This window comes from Cottoperca gobio, chromosome 14 (assembly GCF_900634415.1).
Source record: "Cottoperca gobio chromosome 14, fCotGob3.1, whole genome shotgun sequence".
Taxonomy (NCBI): Eukaryota; Metazoa; Chordata; class Actinopteri; order Perciformes; family Bovichtidae; genus Cottoperca; species Cottoperca gobio.
The window spans coordinates 4,428,565-4,450,660 of NC_041368.1; the positions used below are offsets into that span (position 1 = coordinate 4,428,565).

A 22,096-nucleotide genomic window follows, 5' to 3' on the forward strand; every position below is an offset into this window, starting at 1 on the left:
ATTTGGGTTGGTGAGGATAAAAGTATAAATTGGAAAACTAGAGATCTTGTATGCATCCACATGAAAGATGTAGCTATGTGTATCACATGCAATGTATGTATGTTTATTGACAGTACAAAGGACACTGCATATTTGTAAGATTGTTTTGTTTGTGTGTGTATCTGTGTACATGCGTGTTTGTGTGGGAGCCAGACAGAGCCATCAGGATACGTTTAAGGACATATTAAGTATTAGCAGCATCTTAGTTGTAAGCTGACAGATAAGCTATGCCTGAGCTCTGGTAGAACATATATGAGACAGTGGTCAGCTTTCAAAGAGTCCACATTATGCTTCAGTAAGAACTCTTACATGGGAACATTAGGCAGACAAAGTGTAATAAGGTATAAAAGGTAAGAACAAATTCACATGGATTTTAGTCCCACTGCAGACAAAATAGTGCAAACGACAACAGGGATTGTGATGCGGAAAAGTTATATTTCACTGTAAGATAGTTGAGCAAATAGTAAATAATATTAATGACACAAGTATTAATAGTGTTGAATCTCGAGTCATCGTCACACATTTGACTGCAAACAAATTGTGCAGTAAAGTTAAGTGTGTATGTTCAGCAAATATAGGAGCAATGAAAATCTTTTTGAGTAGAGGATACAAATTAATAAGCAGCATCATTTTGTAACAATAAACAAAACAAAAGGAGAACCCCTGCCTTCCTCTTTTATTGGCTCCATGGATTCGATTGAAACCTGCCACGCTATGGGAGGAGTATAGGCCGTGTCCGGTTTACTTTGGAGAGCCTGAAGCATTCTTTGCTCATCTGGGTTTGTTAAACTGTGACCCTGCATAGTGTTAAGGAAGTTAAAACGTTTCTTTGCACTGCCAAAGGGCTGCAGAGTTTGGAATTGAAGCAGCCTTAGTCCAATAAAGAAATCTTTCGTCATAATGAATGGCTGATTAGAATCAGGGACAATTTACTGTATACAATATTTGATCTTACCTACAAAGCAAAACCCCCGTGTGGAGCGTTTGCACCGTTGTTTTAAATCAGATAAAGAGGTGTAATCTGCGATAAGACTGGCGGATACAAGATCACAATGTCCTCAGACTGAGTGCTGTCCAGAGTTCAACTGGATGCTTAATAATAACAGCTCATAGCTCTTAATTTGTTTGCCTATGATACAATGATTAGATTATTTTGCTACACTTCCTCTCCAGCTGCAGCCGGCCTCCATGTGCTACAGGCAGACACAAAATATACTGTAACACATTTAAATGTTATAAACATAATGCATAAAATTACCGTTCATTAAAATTTGCACTAATTCCCTCTACAGTCAAATTACAACAACCCATAATCTAGATTTCTTCTAATACAGATGCACATTATGTGTACTAATAATGCTTCCAACTCGAAAAAAAAACAGCTGCAGGTTTTCATAATAAATAAATAAATAAATAAAATGGCTTGATTAAAATTAACCTAATTCTCAAGGAACCAAATACGATCAGAACTTTAAGAGAGAGGCAGAAAGAGACAAGGAACAAATGGCTATTGTGTGGTCATGTTTTTCTCCCCCCACACTTTTGGTAGCCAACTATGTGGATTGTTCCATTAATTCAGAAAAGGGAAAAAGTGTGAGGTTGAATGTGTGGTTTCTAACTCTCTAATGAGCTGGAAAAAGGCCACTGCTGAATTGAATTGGAGGTTAAAGTAAAATAACAGATAATTCATATAACGCAAACACTTGCAGCTTTAGGGAAAGCAGCTGTAGTACAGCATATCATCTGTCATCTCATCAGTAGCATGTAAGACTGATACAATCTATTAGATCAGGGTTCCTGCAGCTTCAAGCAAGTTAGATTTAAGACTTTTTAAGACTTCTTTATTACCACACGGAATTACATTTAAGACCAATTTTATGTGCACTTTTTCCGCTATCTGGATCCTGACGTTAATGTGGGGAGCATTTGGTAAATGGAGATGTTACCAATTATCTAAGTATTTAAACAAGGGTTCAGAAATCCTACTTCCCATGTCTTAGCATTTTTAAGACTTTTGAAGACATTTTAATACCAATTATGGTCATTCTTTTAAAAACGTTTTAAGGATCCACAGTAACACTAATTACACAGTAAGGAAATGTTACAAAATAAAACTGAAAGTCAGGTGAAATGATACATAACCGGTCTACAAAAAACTGTTCACACAGCACCTCTCGTTGGTTGGATTTATTGATCATAACTCTGTGGTCTGCAGACTGGCTGAGGATGTCAGGTGGAGAAAGCCTTGTCAACAGGGATGGAGGAGATGAAATATGACATAGCTGCTGACAGGTGAACTTCTCTGGCTGCTTGGTTCTCGCCTCCTCTCGAGAATAACTTTGTGCTTCACTCTGACCGTTGTAACGATTGTGAGGCGAAGGCTCCAAACATATAGAAGCCAAAAACATGAGCTGACATATTTGTAGTTGGATACATACTGAGCTAAGGCAGGGATCCATTTCTGTGGACAGCATCCTAATCGCTCGGAAAAGCACAAGCCAACAACTTAACTTGGCTGTGACATGTTTTAACTTTCAAAAAGGGTCCGTTTCCATGGGGACAACAACCGGTTTGGCAATAGTTTGCCCACTAAGACTTTAGAGATGCCTGCTTGTAGTCATAATGGGTGAGTAACAATCCAGAGCAGAACAACAAACAATACGGTTGAGATGCAATAAAACCAAATCTAAATATATGATCAGCTCAGTCATGTGTAACTGGCACTAAGCTTTCAGCAGTGCCTTGGACTTCACACTCCTTTAAGATTCATTCACTACCTCATCTCAATTGGAAAGATTCCTTTGGCAGTTATTTTTGATAATGTTGATACTGAATGTGTGTATGAAAATGTATATCCATTAGATCTTGTATGTTTTGGCATCATACTGTAGAGATCAGGAAATGCTTTGCATTTTGTTACTCATTTCAAGACCACGTAAACAAAGTAACATTGTTCATGCAGCTAAAATATTGGAAATAAAAGCTATTTGGATTCACAGAAAACAGCTTACACTAATTATTTTCAAAGCAGAAGAAGAAAAAAAAGAACCCTCCTCCTTCTTTTTAACTTGAGCTGGTGTTTATTTAACAGCTGCTTTCATGAGCCACTTAGCCCTCTTTCTCCAATAACTGTAAAACGATTATTTGGCCTCTGGGACAACAGGCCTGGGCTCATCACAGACGCTTCATTAATAAAAGCCAGAAAGCTGTGGCTGGATGGCAGCATAGATGATGACATGACAGCAAGGACACCCCACCCATATCCTCTCGCCCTGCTAGAGTAATGGAGGCTGACATCAGGGGTGATAGAAAGACACTACACTAATGAGGTGAGACTTTGATTGAGAGGGTTGTTGGAGCGACTGACATTACGAGAAAGAGACTAACGCTTACATTATGAGTGCCACTCAATGTCTCTGTTGTCCAGAGCCGTAGTGTTAATACAGATGAAAAGCTGCCGATTGGCCAGAGTCAAAGGGCTGTAATGAAATCCACATGGAAGCAGGAACGCACTGGGTAGAAGTAGAAACAGAGCCAGGTTGGTTGATATTTTTTCAAATACTGACCAGATGAGGCCAGCATTGTTTTATTCTAAGAGCTGTTTAATGTCACTGAGCCGCAGCAAGGCCTGCGCTCATGATTGAATACCTCTACTCCCAAACACCCATATGACAGCACACAGGGCTTGATGAATTAACAACAAAAACAAGTTTTTCTAAACTTGCTGACATAAAATATACTTGGTCTCTGCCCTCTCCATTCTTATGACAAGTTAGTGGAGGCCCCAGGAGCAAAGTTTGGCAGCCAAAAATTCTTTTGTTTGTGTGCCTTGGTCCAGTTTCCCTCTACTTCACTAAGAGAAAAACAGAATGATCTAAAACTGCAGATATTTCAACACACAATGACATAACTATGATCAATGGAAGAGATATAACCTCCAGTGAAGACAAAATAATTTACTTAACTTGCAATGGACAGTCTTATTGGTTTTTCTTTTCCCTTTTATCTACTGAGCAGTTAGTTTCCTTTGAACCTAAGCCAGTATTTTTAGATATTACCACAGAAACATGAAGTGAAGTTGAGACAGTAGAGTTATCTGTAAGTGACGGGACTTCAGAGAGGCCTTGGTGCTGAAGCAGAGTTGTATAGTGAGACAACAGGAGAGCAGACTCCAAACAAACAGGCCTCAGCTACAAATTCAAACCAGCTGGAAACTGCAGACGCACTATTAAGTAAATGATGGAGCAGAGCAGCCAACACTTTCCAAACACCCAGAATCACAGCAAATCCCAGGTCTTCAGAACATTTTGCCAGTTAAACCCACAGTCTGACCTGTGGGAAGAAAATATTCTGGGATGATGATCATAACGTCACTGATTAATTATAAAAGACGATAAACTCAAATTAAACATGCCACTTAATGTATCGTCTCTGGAGCTTAAACTATTTATTCTGATGTTATGAGATAATATATTGTATCACTACTGGTAGCTCTCTATCCTATGACGTCTTCGCCCTCATCAATCTCTGCAAATAACATAACTGTGGCATGACTTGACTACCTAGAGACACCAAACATTGGTCAAGGCTTAAATAACCGCAAACAAAAACAAAGAATCTTTGGCAGATATGACATTCTATCACCATCACTCTTGCGCTCTCTTAGTCACACACAAACACACACACATATATATGTATACATATATACACACAGACACAGGATTAACATCTACTTCTATCCTTATATTTAGTGGAACTAACTCCTCTGGTACCTCCTTGTGGCGATGGACAAACCTGGAACTACCAACCACAAAATGTGGAAATTCAATTAGACGAATTTAAGTGTTTCATAAAGTCATAGGTGGCTGTCCAGAGGAATTCCCATAAAATCCTGGAGCTCAGGCATAATCGCAGTACACTGACGGCCTCGCTACGCACACACGCCCAGAACTGAAAACCACAGAATGGTGACATACACTTACAACTGCGGTCTGAGATCTGCTTATAAATCGCAACTTCTGGCCGACGTCAAGCTGACAGACTACAAAGACCACTCTCTGTATTGTACCGGTCAGGACTGGAGCATCTCTTACTTCCACTCTCTTATCAAACACGGTACCTGCAGGGCGGTACAGGCTTTGCAAGCATAGCACCTCAGACACACTACCGCCTTTCCACAACCTCCCTGATACAGCAGTATACGGAACATATCTATTTATAGAAATGGTGCTCCTACTTCTGGTTGTAAAAAGGGTCCCACCAACAACTCACTCTGGCCAATGAGTGGCACTGGATGCGAGCTGTAGCTAACAACAAAAGTTTGTGATGGAAAACAGGGACCACACAGAAAGGCTATGAAAACCCATGGGCATAGAGAAGTGTACATTAAGGCCTGGGTTTGGTTAATAGGTAGCTAGAACAAGGAGTTTCAGTCAGAGAACCACAGGACGACTATACATACCACTTGGAGCTCTTTTTTTCTTTGCTACAGGCGGTTTCTTCAGAGCAGAAAAACAGTTCTAATCTCAAGGTGATTTCACAGAAGCCTGTCTTCCTGCCTCAGTGCATGGAGCTGCTCAAGCTTCTCCTCACACATCTCTTGTTTGGCCTGGGCCAAGACAATTACACCACAGGTTGCTCCCAACTCATGTTTCAAAACATGTAACAGTGACTCATAGCCACAGGTATGGCTGCAGTAATAATTGCTACTATTCACATATTATGAAAACAAGGTTAAACACATACATACAGTATACTGCAGTTAAAGGGCAAATGCAAAGAGCACACTACTACGTTTGAGGTTAATTCACCTATAATCTGCATCATTTAATGCAAACATAGTGTCTGTACAATGCATGCAAGTCAAGTCATATATTATTTATATAGTGCCAAATAACAGCAGAAGTTATCTCATGATACTTTTCATATAGAGAAGATCTTGAACACACTCTTTATGTACGATCCAAATGAGATAACAGAGGCTTCAGATTAAATCTTAAATCTAGCATCATGAAAACAGGGACTTCCCTCTTCTCTCTTTGAATCAATCAGTAGAGCGAGAGCCGACAGCCATCAACCTACTGTCTCTGCTCATGTCAGGCTGTTAACAATCTCACAGTATAAGCCACACCGCCCACATAAAACCTGCCAGACATCATTTCTTGCTTGAAATGTGATAAAGTACACTAATGAAGTGCTTTTTACCGTCAACAGAGATCTTGTTAAAAGTGGCACCTTAATGGTGTTCAAATTTAAAACACATTGTCAGACTCGGGGTTTATAACTTATCCTCTATTAGATATAAGGGGGTGATTATCCAACATTTGTACAGCATGTGGCCATGTGGGGAAATGACACGAGCATACACGTTCAGGTTATTCTTCAGTGGGCTAAAGCAGTAACATACACGTGTATGGCTTGGCCTAAAAGAGAACTTCACTTGGTGCCTCAGTCCTGCTTTCTTCCTTCCTGTTAGGGGGAACGTGACGTATATTACGTTGACTTGGCACTACATTTTCTGGTGCCTGTCCTGCCCATTATGTGATTTATCATATCACTCCCTGTAAAATGGAAAACGGATGTGGCTGTTATGGAAGAATGGAGACAATGAGTGGCAGCAGGCAATTGAAATGGCCTGATTACTTCCAGGCTCTGTCTGGGAGTAAGAGATGGTGGCGGAGCCTGGGGAAATGTGGTCCAGGGTTCAGGTAATCAAACAGCGTACAGTGGGCTGCATTATGATTTCTGAACATTGACGAGTCTGTTTGGACAGTGGAGATGTAAGTCTGTTTTTTTTTTGGTTTTATTTCTGGAACGTTTTGTGGAACGCACTGATATGTGAGTCACAAACCACAAGCCTCAGTTGGACAAGGAGAGGAAGACCAACAGCCTTCTGAGGCAAACCTGGAATAGTTCTGTCTAAAAAATTTAAATTCTCATTCAAAGGAATTCAAGCAATGGACGAGTGAATAAACACTGCAGATATGACCAGATAGAGCCGGACCTTTCTGCTGGGAGCAATGAGTTCAATTAATGAATTCCCCATGAAGGACCCTTACTCACTTTAAGTAGGTTCAGGATATGGGGTCTGACACATTATAGCTATGACTCCCATCTCATTCAATATAATACTGTAGAAATGTAATATAATTGAAGGAAAGTATGCAAAACATAAGACAAAATAAATTGACATTGCTATCCTGTGCAATTACAATGTACTTCTATCACACTAGGAAGATGGAAGTCCATGTTTTGATATCCAACATCTGACCATTACACAATCCCTTACTGTGCACAGACAGTTCTGATTCACAGGCTGGTGGATCGACACAGTAAACACACAACTGCTTACAGGAATGTCAACTGTGGAAAAACTGAGTTCATGTGCAAATATGGTCAGCCCATTGTTTCACTATAGTGAGTAAACTATAATCACAAAGCCCAGTTGGATACTGTACCATCTCCAACCTTCACATTACAGAAGAAAGGAAATAAGGTCATCGGTGGAGATAGTTTTCATTGGGAAATTTTAAGAGTCTTGGCAACTCAGTCTGAGGTGGAGGGAGTTATGAGGTGGAAGGGAGCTGTGTAATGTTCTGTTTTTGCATGTCTTTGCTTTGGTCATATGGTTTTTATCAAAGCACAATCACATGAGCTAATGGCCGCTAAGGGTTATATGGTATCTCTTCTTATGGTAATGGTAACATACACATATATACACATATATATACATATATACATACACATATATACATACATATATATATATATATATATATATATATATATACATACACACATATATATATATATATATATATATATATATATATATATATATATAATATATGTGTGTGTATATATATATATATGTGTGTGTTGTGTGTGTGTGTATTATATATTATATATATGTGTGTGTATATATATATATTATATCTGTTTGTATATATATATATATCTATCTATATCTATTGTGTATCTCTATATATATTGTTATCTTCTTATCTCTGTGTATTCTATCTCTTTTGTGTCTTATATCTCTCTATCTCTGTGTTCTATATTATTCTCATCTCTATCTCTTATATGTGTTATCATCTCTATATATATATATCTATCATATATATATATATTGGATTTTCTCATATGTGTTACAGATCAGTCAGATTTATGTTTAAACTTCAGGGTGTCAGTGGAGGAAAGAAATAATCTCTCTTGTTGTATTATATCCAACCCAGGAGATTAGTGCATGTGGATCACACCATGTAATCACAACATTGTGAGTAACAATTCATTTGAGACGTTGACACAGTTTAACATAAATAGAATGCAAAGATGCTGCCTGTTTACTACATACTAAACTGTGTATAGTGCCCAACAGGCTGTGATATAATTAAATTAATTCATATTATTCATCTACATTGTCTGAATGCATTGCCCTAATACAAGCCAATACTTAATGTACAAATATACAAAATAATTGCAAAACACCACTCCATATCAACTAATTATATTTATAAATTGCCACCATAATGCTTGCTCATAATTATTTGTAATTTTTAAGCAAAAGTTACTCTTGTTAGAGACAATGAATACCTCCAGCCAACCAGCTCCTGTTCCGCATGCTGCCACCTCCACTAACCACTAAACACAGTAGCCTCCCCAATGAGTCATAGCCGTGTTTTATGGAGCCACAGTTGCCACTCTTAATGGCAACAGGCGCTCTGACGTATGCTTCAGACCACCAGAATGGCACTCTGCCTGCAGGTCACGGTGTAACATTGCTCAGAGACTTGAAAGGTGGGAGACTGCAGGCGACTTTCCCCAGTAGACCCAGACAACGGTGAACCTAGAGGTGACCTGGTTGGGCCACAACAGATTTTCTGTGTTTTAATTCCCAAGACTACCTTTCCTCTGCCTGAGGCCTACAAAATATGATACACCAAGCTTACTGACTGTTTTTAGGTGCAGCAATTAGTTCTCAAAGAGATTTTGTGTAGCATCAGTTGTCATCTAATCAGCCCTACATGCTGGTTCCACAACAACGTAGCCTGGTGGACAACACAGAGTGTAAATAAATGCAAGACATGGCATGCCTCCAGACAAAAGGCTGCTGGATTTCCTTTGGAGTCAGCCATACTGACTTAGCTAATTTGTCTCTATGAATGGAGGAATGGCAGGTTTAACATATGCGTGTCCCTGTGGATGTGCACTTCAGGCCCAGCTACATACCTGTGTCCAACTACTTCAAGGAAAAGCACGGCCAGATGCCATTCATTTAAAAACTTTGAGAGAAAATCACATTCTCTTAAATTCACATTCTGGTATCAGTTCAACTGGGAGCAAAGAGAAAATATGCATGTTAGCACGACACATAAACATCAGTCACTCAGGCGTTGCACATTTTGCAATATTTACTGATTGCTCAAGAAATAGGAAGCTGGTGAAAATGTTGGTGATCTCCACAAAGTCTTTCTGAACTTTCCTTTGTCAAACACACAGACCTGAGGTGGCAACATGGAAGTGTGTTACCACCTCACATCCAGGATGCTCCAAACAGCCAACCCAGCCTTGCCACCATAATGCTTGCCCATGGGGGCAAGGCTGGGTTGGCTGTTTATATATAAACAGGCATGACATGAGGCCTAATAAAAGCAAACGTCTCCCTCTGCCACATCAAAGCAGAGTCGACCTGCTGAGGCCCTGATCCTTTGCCAGTGTGCCTGTATCACTTTCAAACACATCCACACAGGGCAATTTAATAAGAGATAGACAGCTAATGTCTCCCACCCAGGCTCTAGTCTGTCAGCAAACCAGCCGATCAGCCAGTCAGCCGTGTCTGCTGTGAAACCAGACCTCTGCTTTGTATCACAGAGCCAGACGTCCAACAAGCTGTGCAATGGCTGCATAACACGCATGGCTTAACAACCATTACAGACACGGAAGTAAAATGAACAAAAACCACCGCAGAGCAGGAGTGAAACAAAGACTAATTTACAAAGTGGTTGAGAATGACAAGATTAAGGAATCCTAATTAGATTTACAAAGAGAAATTACATGTAGCATTAAAGAGTTCAGTTGCTTCTTGCTTTTCCCAGCTTTACATGTGTGATGTGAGATCCTAGACACGAAGATCTGACTCACAGGAGTACACAGTTTAATGTGATATGCAACCAAACAGGGATGGGGAATCTCTGTTTGCAGTGGGTTCCATTTTATCGACTGTGACATTTTTACCGCTCCTTCAGTTTTGAAACAATGGTCTATTATTACTATCATATGGAGCTGGACTGCTCATGTGGCACCGTTATATTGTTTTGGAGTCAACCAGATAACTCATTCTAAACGTGGACGTAGTCCATCAGACATGGAATGCATGAGACTATAAATAAAATCTCATCTTGTAAAATACTGCTGCTCTACCTAAAGTGTTAGCTTTAGTGACAATAAGACCTCTTTGCAACCTTACATCAAATGCATAATGAATAATGTGTTTATTTCTATGTGCATGGGTTACATTTAGTTTGCTGTCACCCTTTCAGTCACTGAGCTTGACAACAATAAGCCACAGATGTCTTGCTGTCATTAATTAATCTATCAGTCCACAGATTGTTCTGTCAAAGTTATCACACACTCCTCACATGTGTTACAGCTGAAGGATTACATCTGGTCTGTTAACCTGAAGTTTGAATCTTTCTGTATTGGTTTCATGGAAAAAGGTAAAAATGTTCTGCTGTCTGGATCTCATTTTAGATCTCACTAGATTCCTTTGAAGCTCATAAGAATACGTTCCATTCTTGAGTACCAAAAGAGATGTCTCTCCATCACTGCATTGACACCACAAATCCAGAAATATTATGTTAATGTTATTGCTGAAAGATTCAGATAAAGAATATTTCTCCTCAAGCCACTTCCATGTGTCTTCCATCTGTGGTCAAATTAAACTTTCAGCAAGGGTCAGCATGCAATGCTACATCGGATGGTTGAAATCTCTGAAGGCTTTGATGAAAGGATCATGTGTGGGGGTTATGTACGTTGAATGGTGACAATATGCATTGAGATGACTGCATGCCAAATCTTCTACATGTGAAAAAGATTACACAGTTAAATTCAAATCTGTCTCATCTCTGGTGCATAAATACAGTTCAGTCTGCATACTTAGGTTTAGAAACAAAACATCCTACTTTTACAATTCACAATATCTAGATTGTTTTGTCATCCTGGTTGTCCATGCTGTCATTTTACTATGTTGGTGTATTTTGTACAATCTTCATCGATGTCCTGTCTGTCCGCCCTAGAAGAGGGATCGCTCGTCTGTTGCTCTTCTGAGATTTCTTCCTGTCAAATGTTTATTTGGGGAATTTTTCCTAATCTGAAGCGACGGTCTCAGGACAGAGGGTGCTGTACAGATTCTAAAGCTACTTGAGGCAATTTTTGGATTTGTGATATATTGGGCTATATAACTATAATTGACTTGACTTGATGTAATATTAGAGTTTGCCGTTGTACAACTTACACTTAGCTTACAATGTACAATACAGTACATTGAATAATGGCTTCTATTTTGAATTCATAACATTTTCTTTCAAAACACAACACGCCGCTTTGTCGTTCTCTCTGGTGGTTTCACACGGCAATTTTTTTCCTTTGCTGTCCAACATGTTTATTTGTCTGTCTTATTTTCTTATTCTTGGACTCTGGTGGGAAGATGGCAGATTTGGATATTGGCTAGCAGCTTGTGGTCTGGCATTAAAACTAAAACCTCCCAAAGTGCAGTGGGTTGAAGTCAGCCACCTGCTAACGCTAATTGCTTAGTCTTATTCAGTGGAGGCCCTTCATTCCCGCCCGGATGAGGAGGAAAACAGGGAATGGAATGCAAATTGTTATACGCTAGTGGTAAATGTCTGAGGGATGAATGAAGGGAGTAACCCAGGTCAACACATTAGGTGTACTTTAATAAGCAAGGATAGGGTCAAGGGTTCAACCCTCCTGTGACGTGTTTGTGTTTATGAGAGATGGAGAGAGAAAGAGAAACCAATTTAGAACATTAATTCAACTTGTGTCCCAAAGGTTAACTGCACAGCCAGACACATTTCATGTGTTCATGTGTCTATGACATGTTGGTGATATTTTATAGTTTTCTTCTTGTCAACAAATCCTTTGAAAGGCCAAAACCATCAATGAATTGACTCTACAACAAGTGTTGCTTGTGTATCTAAAGCCTGATCCATCTTATTCCTTTGTACCATAGAGCTCCATCGTTGTCCATGAACCTATTAACAACATGCTAAAGCGATGCTACAGACTCTCTCTCTACATGCTAATGTCAGCATGCTAACATGACAACATGCTGATGTACAGCAGGTATAATATTTACCTTGTTCACATCTGAGCTTGGCATGCTAACATTCTTCCATTGATTAATGACCTCTAAACACAAAGAACAGCTGAGGCTCATGGGAATGTCATTAGTTTCAAAGGTATTTAGTCAAAAACTGAAAAGTACCAGACAAATAAAATGTTGACCTGATGATGGTGCTAGATGGCAAGTCAGAGGACCATCAATATTATTGTGTGGAACATGAATATCTGTATAAAATCTCATGGCAATCCATCCCCCCCCCATATTTACAAGTTGTTTTATATTTTTATATTACAAACTGGTGGACAGATGGACGGACCGACCGTATATGTGCCGAGCATGGCTAAATACACATTAATGTTGCAATAAGTGTTCCTTCATTTCGATGAACATGGGAACTGTAATAGTATTTTTAGTCTGTTACTCTGCCATAGAAATCCTCCCAAGCATACAAAATGTGTGGCCCAACAACATGTGTGGCCAACAAATGCAATGTATACTCCAGTAAACCCTGCACAAAATATATTTAGCCTTTTTGTAAAAAGAAACCTTCTCTCCCATCATTACGGTTGTTGTCGAATTATTACTCGTTCAGCTTGACATTAAATTTCATTTTCAAATGAATGAACCTGACGTTGTGTGACTCTCAACATGTGGTGCATTCAGTGCGCGAGAGGTTCTGTTTTTTAGAATTTAGAATATTTGTTGACAGCTCTACTGTAGGATAACAGGATCGAAGTCTTACGATAGAATAATAGTGTAATTAATACATTTCAACACATAACGTGTGTGCACTATATGTCTGTTCATACCTGGGCAATGTTCTTGTTGAGTAAGTAGACACCATATTCAAAATGAAAGCGCTCTCCTCTGGGGTACAAAGGGAATCTGTTAAAGACAGGAGAAAAAAAACAAACATGGCATCACAAAAGAGCAGGTGATTTATTCCACTTGATCCCTTACCAACAGAGTGCAGAAACAAAGGCATTGAGACACTCTCAATAAACACACGCATGCCAAATAAGCACAGACAAGCTTAAAACAGCATTACATCCATACCGCATATCATATTATAGGTCTGTGTGAAAATGTCAATAAAGGCTGGTGGGATTAAAAGGGTCCGTTGCTTATTAATTTTACTTTGGGAGATTCCAACAACTGTTTCTCTTTGGCTCTACAATAGGCAATGAAGCCTTTACATCATTAATAGTGGCTGTTTGTGTAGCCAGCAGCGTTTACAGTCGCTAACACTTGTAGATTGCTGATGAAGCTGGGTCTGGGTCTATGATCCCAGTCCAACTCCTCCGTACCTTGTTAAACTGAAATATCAAACAAGAGTGGAGGCGTCCAAACAGCCTGTCCATCTGCCTCTGAGCAGGAAAGGAAAAAGACTTTTACTTTCAGCATGGTGGGAAAGTCCCACCGGTGCAGAGGTCTTAGTTAGCATTGCACAGGGAGTGCTCATGAAGGATGGGGAAGATATCCCAGGGTGTTAGGGTAGTTAGAGAGAGGAATATGCTGACATGTAGAGAGGGAAATGTATCTTTGCTATCAGGGATTCAAGGTTGGACTCATCTCTTGCTGTCATAATGTGCTTACGTCTGCTGATCTGCCACTGAGGAGGTACTTTGGGAAAACAACCCCATGAACTACACTGAGGTTTGGACAGACACACACACAACCTTTGTTATCTACATTCATATCTTAGACCCATCTAATCTCTAAATGCTTCACCTTAACCTTCAGAGTAACCTAAACCTAATCCCACTCTCAACCTCTCACTGAAACACTGAATTAGTGTCTGTTAAGAAGTTTGAGGGAAGATTTCTTCATGTTAGAGGATTTGAACTGCTCCTTTCTGCACATGCAATGGACATCTGGTGTTTGTAAGCACAACAATCCAACTACACACTTGAGTTGTTACCAAGGCCAGGTACTGCCATAATAAGTATACACACACACACACAGATGCAGCATCCATGAAGTTATCCACATAAACAGCTGTTGTTGCAGCCAAAAGGCCAACGCAAAAGGGAACCATGAGCAGAGGAAATATTATTGTAAACATAAGCCTTTACATCGAAAAACTAACTAATACAAGCTTGTGTTATTGTCTGATGCCACGTGATGGAGGCCCACGTCCAAACAACAGCACAGCATTATGTTTGAAGCAGCACTTTGATGGCTGCCCACTACACTAACGTCCACAGATGAGAATAACATGCACCATCTCACTTAGAGCTGTCGGTCTTTTATGCGACAGTGTTTTCATTTGCTACTGGAGTTTGTAAGAAAGCGGGTTTTGATGTCATAAAGACATTATGGTTATTAATAGAACTAGCATTACTGTCTTGTGGTTGTAGGCTATGCCTCCTCCAACCAGTCAAGTCGCATCTCACACCCATGTCTGTCCCAAATGTCATCACCTCATCATTTTATCTAATAGACATTTGTGTGAAATTGTCGATAATCAGCATAAGAATTCTTTATTTGTGGTCAGAAATGTGTTTTGTGGGTTCACAGTGACCTTGACCTTCAGAACAAATCAGTTAATCCTTGTTTCAAGTGGAGTTTTGTGCCAAAATGTGACTCTATAAGACTTTTAAAAAGCTATATGCTTAGCGGCCAATGTATGTGCAACCAATTCAATAAGACATGTGCCTCTGCTATTTTATGACAGCGCTGCCAGAAGCAGCAGATGTGTGTGTACTGTACAGTATGTGCAGACATGTGTTGAATGCTTTGCACGTGTGTGTGTGTGTGTGTGTGTGTGTGTGTGTGTGTGTGTGTGTGTGTGTGTGTGTGTGTGTGTACACACTGGTGAGGATGTGCATCCGGCATGCCTCCTCTCTGTGTGTGCCCCTCTGGAACTGGGTCATGGTCTTTGGTTAATCCTCTGTGAGATCAGATATGGGGCTCTTCACCCCTCTGACTATGACCTATAGGCGCTTGAGGCAATGTGAGAATACAGCAGAATATACACTTCCTCAGAGCCGGCACTTCACTGGACTCTACTGTGAACTGAGATCCTGCCAGCAGCACTGTAACCCTGCAGGTAACTGTGTTGATTCAGATGGGATTGTGACATTTTGAAGGCCAGATTTGACTCAGATCTTGATGCTCATTTTATTCATTTGCCTTTGACAACATGAACCCAAGTACTTTTTGTATTATTTCATCTGTTTGTTTTCTCCTACTCATATCTGAGCCTGTCTGGAGATCTCAGACAGCATTCTGACCTTGTGCTCACTGTAAACACCTCCTCACTCACACATTACACTGCAACTCTGGGAAGTTAAAGAAGTAAACCCTAAACAGATGGAGGTCATTCTAGCCCTAGAATGAATTCTAACAGGATGTTGCTTCTAGCCTGGCAAGTCAAGAGTGAGACGCCGTAGCCTCAGGGCCACACATTCAGCCACTTTTTGGCCCTCCATATCCCCGACATGCAAGCAGGGCCCCACGGAGAAAGCGACATGCCAGAGGTCATATCTCAGCACTAGGAAATAACTAACAGAGAGAGAAAGAACAACAAAACAGGCAATCCTCTTGCGCCGTTGGCATTCCCAATATCACTTTGCCACGAACAGATAGGATATGTTTGCAGATGAACACTCACAAGAAGGAAAACAGAGCCACTTCCAACACACACACGCAAACACATGAACACACACGTCACAGCAAAGTGATTAATGGCCGCTGTCCACTGTGTCTGAAATCACACTGGAGAGACTCCGGTTCACCAAACACCAGGAATTCCTCCCGGGGACGTCCAGTAAAGTCAAATATATTATTACACACCAGTGGCGAGGACCGAGGACCGAGGGAAGGGAGGAGGCGACAAAGCAGTACGTGATTCAGTTAGCCAGCACATTTTTTTTATTTCATATATTATCTACTCTGACCAGATTTGTCCCACTGAGAATAAAAACGCCTTTAAAGAAGGAGACGTTGCCAAGAAAACGCTCAACATATACATAAAAGATTTAGATGAAGCATGCAACAAGTCAGAATATGAAGTCACATTAAATAAACATAAAGCTCATAAGAATTAATTGTATTGTTTTTATCAAACTCAGTTTGGACTAAGGGGACAGATAGCCATTACTATCACTTCTGCTACAACAATAAATCTGTAAGAGGGAAATGTCTTGGAGAGAAATAAGGAACCGCAGAGTACGAGGAGACAGGACGCCATTTTTAATCACTCAGCCAGCGGCAGCAGCATAAACTGAAGCTAAACTAAATTACAGTCCTGGAGGAATATGCAGGCCAAAATCACTTCCCTGTCTGTCCATCAGGATGGAGGGTCCAGAATAAACAGACACAGAGCAGAAAGATTGACACACAGGCAGGAGAAGTACTGTTTGTGGCACTAATTGTGCTTTCCCACTGGCTTGTAACTATTTGTTTTTCTCTTCTTATTAAATGAGCTAATGCTTACTTTGCTTCTTGACACTTGTGCACAATGTTGTTAGTTCTTTTGTTTAATTTTGTTGTACATATAAATCAAATTGAATCATCTCTATCTCAGCAGCACTCCTTACATTTCTTCACTTTGCTTAATCAAGCCCTTTCTTCCGTCAGCACATCCCTCTCCTGCTCCCCTCAGTGGCAGCTCTGTTGAAGGGTCATGTCCGTGAAACTAACACGGCAAACTGAATATGACAGGCACCATAATCAACACACCCACTCACTTTAGCGTCCGTTTAAAAGACTGATTACTCAAACATGAAATCTGCTTTCATTTAGCTAATATTCAACTCTGTATGCACTGGACAAAAAGATGAGAAGGAACTGAAGTAAATCTGTCACTTTTATCCCCGTCTCGTAAAAAATGGCCTTCCTCTTTCCTTCTCATCTACCCTTCAGAGCAATCTCACCACAGCATAGTTAACGTGCGGGTGCTGTAGACACAAAGATATGTAATTAATAAGTGTGGAGGAGCCCTGACATTGTATAAAAAGACAAAAGCTGCATCCCACAGGAAAGTCCCCTGTCTTTATGAGTGAGAATATGTGCGCCCCGGCCTGCCAGCTCTTTAACTGCTGGGTCTAGACACAGACATCTTCCAAATATAAAGGAAGGACTCTTGTTAAAAGGAGAAACAACCAATAAACATAAAGCTACAATGATGAGATGAAGTAATAGGAAGTTCTTTGCCATTTCTTCCTGTCCATTTCTTTTTTTTCAAACACTCTTTGCCCTTTCTTTTATTCCTGTTGAGGGATCTTTTAATAGCAGGCTGACTTATACTTCTTTCATCTTTGAGTGATCCACCACCACTGTCTACACTCTCCCGGGACTGCAGGCCTTCGAGCAGGTGTCAGCAGCACATGACGTCTTTTATACCCTCCGGTTAAATGGCCACATTTGTGGGCTATTTGTGCAAAGAGAAAACGAGAGGTTACTACGGCCCAAAGACCCTAGTTAAAGCTTTGTATATGTATTTTTGCTTTGTACATACAGCCTGTTTAAAACTGACAATGGTTTCTGGAGTTTTACCACAGTGACGGAGCCAAAATGGAGTCCATTTGAGCCTGTTTTTTGGAGTTTAAAATGACCATCGTCTCGACAGGCAGTCCTGTTAAAAGCAGTCTATTAGAGAAGGTCAGTGGGGGCTTCTTGTGAAAACTATAGAGAGCATGTATATTTAAGCATGTTATAGTATATTGGACTTCTCTCTTCCCTCTTGGGTCCATTGCATTAAACATAGGAGTAAAAAGGAGGACACGCTGTGCAGGTGGGTGGTCGTGCTCAGCTTTACTGTGGTTCATGAGAATAGGGTGGGAAGACTCCTGGTGACCTGCTGTAATGTATACACAGGCTGAGGTCTCCACATGTGTTGGATTGCCTGTTTAGACATCCTAATTAATATGCCAAATGTGCAAAACAACAGTTCTGGCTCACATGTTGGAGACGACGAGGCTTGGCCAGTACGCACACCCTTGTTTTAATGGTAGGGGGGAGGGGGTGCTTGTGAGATTCACAATGTCTTTAATGTGCGATTTCAAACGACACGGGGCCATAAATCATCTGGACCGGCTTTCTAAAAAAACACCTGCCTTGCAACCGTCAAGGCTCTAATGGCAGTGGTTACTATATAAATCAGAGTGAGCTGTAATTTTCAATATCTGAGAAATGATTACACTGAGCATCTGTCAGTGAATGCTATTTTAATGACCGCTGCTGCACTTAAGACCCCAGTATAACCGTTTCGCCATCTTGGTCTATGTCGTTAAAGCGTCTCCTGAGTGATGTGGCAGTTGCTCGCTCTGTCATACTGGGTTTTCATCACAGCTCTTAAGAATATCCAGGGATCTGCTGACCCCAGCTCACAACCCCTGCGCTCACCCCCCCCCCCCCCCCTTTCCTTTTGTATTCTTCCATTGTTTTAATCAGAGATGTAAAAGAGGAGCTTAATCTGACCAGCACCCAACAAAGTATTCAATAGCCAAAAACACTTCATCCCAAACGCAGTCTTTAAAACATGCCATCTGACCTCAAATCAAAAGATTATAACACCTATTCAGGATTAATATTCCGACCACCAGGGAGTCTCTGGTCAACAGCAATGTTCTTGATCATAGCTGTACTAACGAGACTCAGAGTCCAGCGCCATGAGCGGCTCTGTGCTCATGATGACAATTCTAACATGCTAATACTAGTATAATATATAGCATGTCCAAGTTTCATCACGCTCGATATAGACTCTATTCAGTGGAAACTTCTCTGGTGGACACGGGACTAGGCTACAAGCTAAAGGCTAATGTTTGCTCAGCTTGTTACCCTGACGTACAATGACTAAAATCCTTTATGCAATTAAAATGTATAGTTTAAAACTGCCACGATCTAAAAAGTGCACCCTAAAAAATGTGACTTAAAACTGGATCAAATGTCAATCTATGACCAACACGTTGATTCTTGCGCAAAAAGGTGATACGTCGCCATTACAGGCGACTAAAGGAAACGGACCGGTACATTGATTAAAAATGCGTATTTCTCTTGGTTTTAAAATTATTGGAAACATTTGGGATAATGCAAGACCACAACTCAACAACATATATAACATACAGTCGGTCTAGTGGATTTGAGATATTTTAATGCGGAAATGTTACAAATTATACCTTTAAATTATAACATTTTGGTTGCCTAAAAATGTCTTATTCAGCGTTCGTTTGAATTTAGCTCGACCATCTCGTGTCCCATTGATCTAGTTGGATGGATCGTTACCCCCCTAGTTTAGCATGCTAACATGTGCTTATTAGCATTAAACACAAACCACAGCTGAGGCTGAGGGGTCATTAGTTCTGCAGGTATCTGGTCATAGAAAGTCTTTGACAAATGAAATGTTTAACCTGATGATTGTGCTAGATGAAAAGTCAGAGGATGACTAAAATCATTACAACTTTCTGAGGGAGACATTAATGCGTGTGATCCATCTGGTAGCTGTTGAGACGTTTCACTTAAAACCACAAATGTCAACCTCATGGTGGCGCTAGAGAATACAGGGTCACCACAGTCAATAGTATTCATCCTCTGGGCACTATGAATGTCTGTACAATATTATGTGTCAACCCATCAAACGGTTGAGTTATCTGACCAGCACACAGACATGCTGCTAGCATGGCTAAAAAGAGAGCAAGATATGATACTGAAGGAAAAACTGTTACAGGTCCATTTAGTTTTTACTCTCAACCTATAAACAAGAATGCAATATTATTAGAGGTTGTCAGCTGGCTGGGTCATCCACTTCTACCTACACCATCCTTCACAAAGCCGTTCAGCACAGATGCTTTGTGTTATCTTTTTAATGAAGTATGGACACAGACTCACGTAGGCTGCACATCAGCAGGGCTCCAAGATGAAGGGCTGCTTATGCAACTAACCGGTCAACCTAGATGAAACTCCTCGACTTCCTCAGAGCTATTATAAACACAGCAGTCCTGTCATTGTCCTTGAGTGATTCGTCAGAAAGCAGAGTGCCTTTGTAGTTCACATGCAGACCTAAATAATTAGCTATTTGTTCAAATTTGATTTAAACTCTCTGGCTTCCATGTTGATCACCTCTTGCATCTCTTCTATGAAGAACGGTAACTTTGTGACTGGAGAAGAGAGAGATGCCACTAAAAAAGGCTGTAAGCAGAACTTCAGCAATAGTGAAATCAAGGTACTGGTAAATAAACTTAAACAAAGTGAACATGTGTCAGTGCTGCCGTTACAGGAACACCAAAAAGAGTCTAAGAGCATTATGTAAGACGCACGCAATATCATCCAAGGGTTTATAAAGTCTTCATTAATGGACCAATAGTATTTATTTAGTCCCCTTTTAAATAATCCAATCATTATAATTACTAATACATATAATAATCTAAACTGCATTATATGATACTTTTTGAATGTTTCTTACATTTAAAATGTATATATTCTTGTGTTGGACAAACAAATTGTGAATCGTGAAAACAAGAAGCTTTTCTTTCTTATTGTGAGAGTGCCCTCGACCACTCGTAAAATGTTCTCTTACCTAAGAGAAGATCAAAAATAAGAACATCGGTGAATCCCAGAAATCAGTGGGTAAATGTGAGGAAATGTGTTCTTATATCGCTTCCTGCATGAAGCCCAAAGTGTGTCTCTAATATGGATGATAACATATGAGGTGAAAACTGCATTAAACTATAAAGATGTTGAATTCCAGTTGGAGATGTGATATTCATCTGTACTGTTGGACAAATATGGGGACAGCAATAAAGACGACACATCTAAGAAGGAGAATGTTGATCAGGTGCCAAAAATGACATTCCATTGACCCACACCGAACTATTTTGGCTTGGTACCAGAAATGCCAGGACGGATATCTTAAAACCCCTGGAGACTAAAAATGAAAATCTATCTGCATGGCTAGATATCTACTAGTGGTAAGATAGAAAGCCAGTCTATGCATATCGTTTGGATGAACTTCAGCTAATTAATCGCCTTAAGTGATTACCAAACTCTGCTTTTGTGCGTGTGCCTTTCTGTATTAAATGCCTTTCAGCAGGATGTTTAACCCGCCTGCAGTCTTACAGTGCTCTCCCTGTCATTGCTGTGCAGAACAGGTTAGTTTGGGTCCAGTTCCCCCTCTCCTCCTGTGCACATGGTCCATGTTAAGAGACATGAAACCGCTGAAGCCCAGGCACAATAGCCTCTTTTCTTGGAGCTCACAGGTTCCTCTCGTCTTAAACTGGCCTCCCTCCCCTGGCAGTCACATTCACTGCCTCCACCAACAGCTTATTTTGTGTGTGAACCGAGCAGTGATGTGTAAATCCCACTTACATCCTTTTTTCCTTTAGCCGTGATAAAGAACAAAAAAATTACTGATTCGCTTCAATACTTTGGGCAAACGACTATATGAGGCAGTGCTTGCTTTTTAATGGCTGGGCTCTGGACTCAATCACAAAGTGGACATCTGGATCGCATCTCCCTAGTTCTCCCCCATGCAATCAGAAACACTGGAACTGGGCTCTCTGCAGGACAAAATGTGGGCGCAACATGTCGTTAGAGTCCACTCTCTGTCTCTGACGGGGAGGGGGGTGATTTTGTGATCCTAAAAAGGCCAAACAGACCGTATTCCTCCCCTTACTTTCAAACATTCTTACAGCGCCAGTTTTATACTCTGGAGGGGAACACAGTTCAAATCAACACATGTCTTTTAATGTGCCA

At 40.4% G+C, this 22,096-nt stretch overlaps 1 protein-coding gene across 1 annotated transcript in view; it reads right to left on the reverse strand.

The window, feature by feature from the left end:
* Nucleotides 1–22,096, reverse strand: part of uvrag (UV radiation resistance associated gene) — an 88,912-nt gene that overhangs the window by 24,881 nt on the left and 41,935 nt on the right. Inside the window, exon 13 of the mRNA XM_029448434.1 lies at nucleotides 13,210–13,285. Coding sequence (XP_029304294.1) covers nucleotides 13,210–13,285 — 76 coding nt within the window. The remainder of the gene's footprint in view (nucleotides 1–13,209; nucleotides 13,286–22,096) is intronic.